A 3,396-nucleotide genomic window follows, 5' to 3' on the forward strand; every position below is an offset into this window, starting at 1 on the left:
GCAGGGACAGCCGAAATCCTGGCTGCAGGGACCTCTGTGCCTCTGGTGTGATATTAAGGGCTGGATTCGAAGCTGCAGTTCAGCATCCTGTGTGGGATGTGCAAACATGCATCCTGGCAGTGTGCCGAGGTGTTCTGCACCAGTGTCTCCGTAACAAGCCTAGCCCTGAGTGTGACCCATCACTGTCTGTCAGCTGTCAGACAGGATCCAGGGAGAGCTCCCTGGGAGCTCTTGGGGCTCAGGTCATGTCCCGCCCTCCTGCTGACTGCTGCCACGTGGCTGCACAGGCAGTGCCCGGCCAGGAACCTTTACCTGGCAGGTAGACCTCAAGTGAAGCCAGAGAACAAGTATGATGACAGGTTTTTTTTCTTCTTTGTTTTGTAAGAACGGTTTGGCAGAAATAACACTAGAGGTAGGGAACCCATGAATATCCTGTGAATCCCTGTTTCCCCAGTGAAGACAGCTGGAAAAATGAGGCCAGGAATCAAAGCAGTTTAGTGTTTATTCTAATGCATTTTCATGGTTATGGGTGCCATAAGCACAGTCTGAGGAGGTGCACACTGAAGAAGCAGTGTCTCTTAACTGTGAGGGTGATGTGGGCCACCCCTGTGATTGTGTACTGAACTCTTGACTCTGAGCTTTAACCTTCAGTGACAGCATGTTCCAAAAGTCCTGCAGGTGGTTTTACCTGAGTGGTACAGTAATGCTCACAAAGTTTTCTGCTTGTATTCACAGTGCATCTGGTGCGAGTGTTGTTGCCATTGACAACAAAATAGAACAGGCAATGGTAAGTAAAACACAAGTTGTTTCTCCTAGGATTAATGTGGGTTATCACTGAGCATGAGTTTGCAGCTGTGTTGTTTCTGTGAGGCTGTGACACTCCTCCAGGTGGGTCAGACCGAGCTTTTCTGTATCAGACGTGAATGATCACAAACCACAATTGCCTTTACTATTGGCCCAGAAATGTTCTCTAGAGAGTTTTCTTATAAATGGCTGTGACCAAGCTGATTGCACTTGAAGGGGTGCTGAAAATAACTGGTGCATTTCAGTCTGTTACTTTAGCCAGGCCCATCACTAGTTTTTCTGCCACCCTTCACATGCTGCTCAGGTTCAGTTACAGCTGTTGGGTTTTTGCTTCTGAATATGTAAAAGCTTCCTTATGTCTTGGCTCGCATACACCTCAGTGCTTGGACTTGTGTATACAGCCCCCTAGTCCCAGGTCACAGCCTCAGAGCTGCTGCTTTCCTTCTGAGGAGCTGGGATGTCATTCTAGGCCTTGTCTCTCACGTAACCAAGGTGACTGGAGTGCTGGAGACAAAGGCTTGAATGCAGGGGCCACTTCACAGTGGACAAAGGGCTGTGTGGTTTGTGCTGGAGGCTGATTTATTCCTGTGTTTTCAGTGAGAGTGCCTTGGTTGTCCAGGCTTAGGATCACAGAGTAGAATCATCAGGGTTGACCTCTATGGTCACCAGGTCCAACCATTATCTGCCATTCTGCTGCTGGAGTGCTGGAGACAAAGGCTTGAATGCAGGGGCCACTTCACAGTGGACAAAGGGCTGTGTGGTTTGTGCTGGAGGCTGATTTATTCCTGTGTTTTCAGTGAGAGTGCCTTGGTTGTCCAGGCTTAGGATCACAGAGTAGAATCATCAGGGTTGACCTCTATGGTCACCAGGTCCAACCATTATCTGCCATTCTGCTGTGCTGTCTAAACCATATCCTCCAGCACCAGATCCAGACACCTCTTAAACAGCTCCAGGAATGGTGACTCCACCACCTCCCTGGGCAATACTCCAGTGCCTGAACACCCTGACAGGGAAAGCAGGAGCAGTAACTCCTGGGGCTGGGGTACAGGGAGCTGTCCTTGCCCTTGGTGTAACTGTCCACTTGTTCTCTGCAGGATCTAGTGAAAAGCCATTTGATGTATGCAGTGAGAGAAGAAGTGGAAGTCCTGAAGGAACAAATAAAAGAATTAGTCGAAAGAAACTCTTTACTTGAACGAGAAAACGCACTGTTAAAATCCCTGTCCAGCAACGACCAGTTGTCCCAGCTCCCAGCCCAACAGGCCACCCCCAGTAGCACTTCGGGGACGCAGCCTCCGCCCGCGCAGCCGCCGAAGCAGCCGAATGTCTCCTCCGCCTGAGGCTCTCACCCCGCCGGTGCCAGCCCCTGCCACTGGTGTCCGCCCAGCGAGCAGCCGTGCTTCTGTTGTGTGTTTGGCCTTCTCAGTATTAGACAATCATCCTCCCGAGCTGCCCCGCGCGGTGTGGGGGGAGTGCTGGTGCCCAGGTCTCTGCCTGGGGGGAGGGAGCTCTGTCAGGGCTCTGGTGGCTCTCCGAGGCTCCCGCTGCCCATGGGAGCTTTGCTGTCTGTCTGGTAAGGAGCAGCAATTCCTCCTCAGAGCCACTGTTCTTTCCATATAAGTAACATTTGCCTACGTTAGTTTCATTTATTTGTTTTATTTATTACAGGGCTGCTATTTTCATCATGTACATGAACAATGTCACAGAACTTTTTAATTTTTTTTTTTAAATAAATGTCTGTATGGGTAAAGTGCTAGATGGGATTGCATTGATAGATACAATGTCTAGGCAATAATTGAACAAAGAATCCTGGCGTATTTCTAACACTAATGGCAATTGACCTTTGGTATTTATTTACGGTAGTAAAGATCCAGCTTGAATGTAAATTTTGTATAGAGTGTAAGTATGAAGACCATAGTGCATCTGTACAGGTAGTCACCAGTCCTTGTGATATAATAAATAAGTGATGGGCTATTTTGATGAAGAAAACTTTGCTCATTTCTGTTTCTACTTTCTGATAGAGAGAAAGGGCCATGATTCCTCTGCTTTTTGACATTTCGTTTTGGGGTTTTTTTTTGGGTGGGAATAAAAAGCTGTGAAATTGTTCAACCTACTTTGTAACCAAAGAAGCAAAGCTGTGTAATTGAGGTTTGTTTTGTTTTTGTTTTTTTTTTTATTTTATAATGCACATTCTTTATGTATTTTTATTTAGTGTTTTCTCATTCACGACTTTCTTTGCTGTCTCGCATGATCTGCATGACCTGTAATCTTTGAACCACTTTCGTACCTCATGTTTTTATCCAGCACTCTTAGTGTAATATGTACTAGTCTGTGAACAATGTCAATAAAGAGAAAGAACAGCTGGTGTCGGTGGAGCTGAGCTAGTGTGCTAGGCACTAGTTGTTAAACAAATAAATGAAGTGAGCCATCTTTTGTTCATTTAAAATGGTGTTTTGAATTTCGTATGCAGAAGACGTTTTGTTACATTGCAGATTTTAATGTATTTAATAAATGCAACATGCAGATTAAGTGCAGTGTATACTGAGTATTTAAATTAAAAATGTACATTTCATAAATACAGTTTCAGGACAGACC

At 46.1% G+C, this 3,396-nt stretch overlaps 1 protein-coding gene across 1 annotated transcript in view; it reads left to right on the forward strand.

The window, feature by feature from the left end:
- The window catches only part of LOC103798358 (TSC22 domain family protein 2-like), a gene marked incomplete at its 5' end in the record, with an annotated part of 23,451 nt that extends 21,310 nt beyond the window's left edge, over positions 1 to 2,141 (forward strand). Inside the window, 2 exons of the mRNA XM_009070612.1 lie at positions 736 to 787; positions 1,899 to 2,141. Of these exons, the coding sequence (XP_009068860.1) occupies positions 736 to 787; positions 1,899 to 2,141 (295 nt within the window). The remainder of the gene's footprint in view (positions 1 to 735; positions 788 to 1,898) is intronic.
- Between the last annotated feature and the right edge of the window lie 1,255 nt (positions 2,142 to 3,396).

This window comes from Acanthisitta chloris, unplaced genomic scaffold (assembly GCF_000695815.1).
Source record: "Acanthisitta chloris isolate BGI_N310 unplaced genomic scaffold, ASM69581v1 scaffold21542, whole genome shotgun sequence".
Classification (NCBI taxonomy): Eukaryota; Metazoa; Chordata; class Aves; order Passeriformes; family Acanthisittidae; genus Acanthisitta; species Acanthisitta chloris.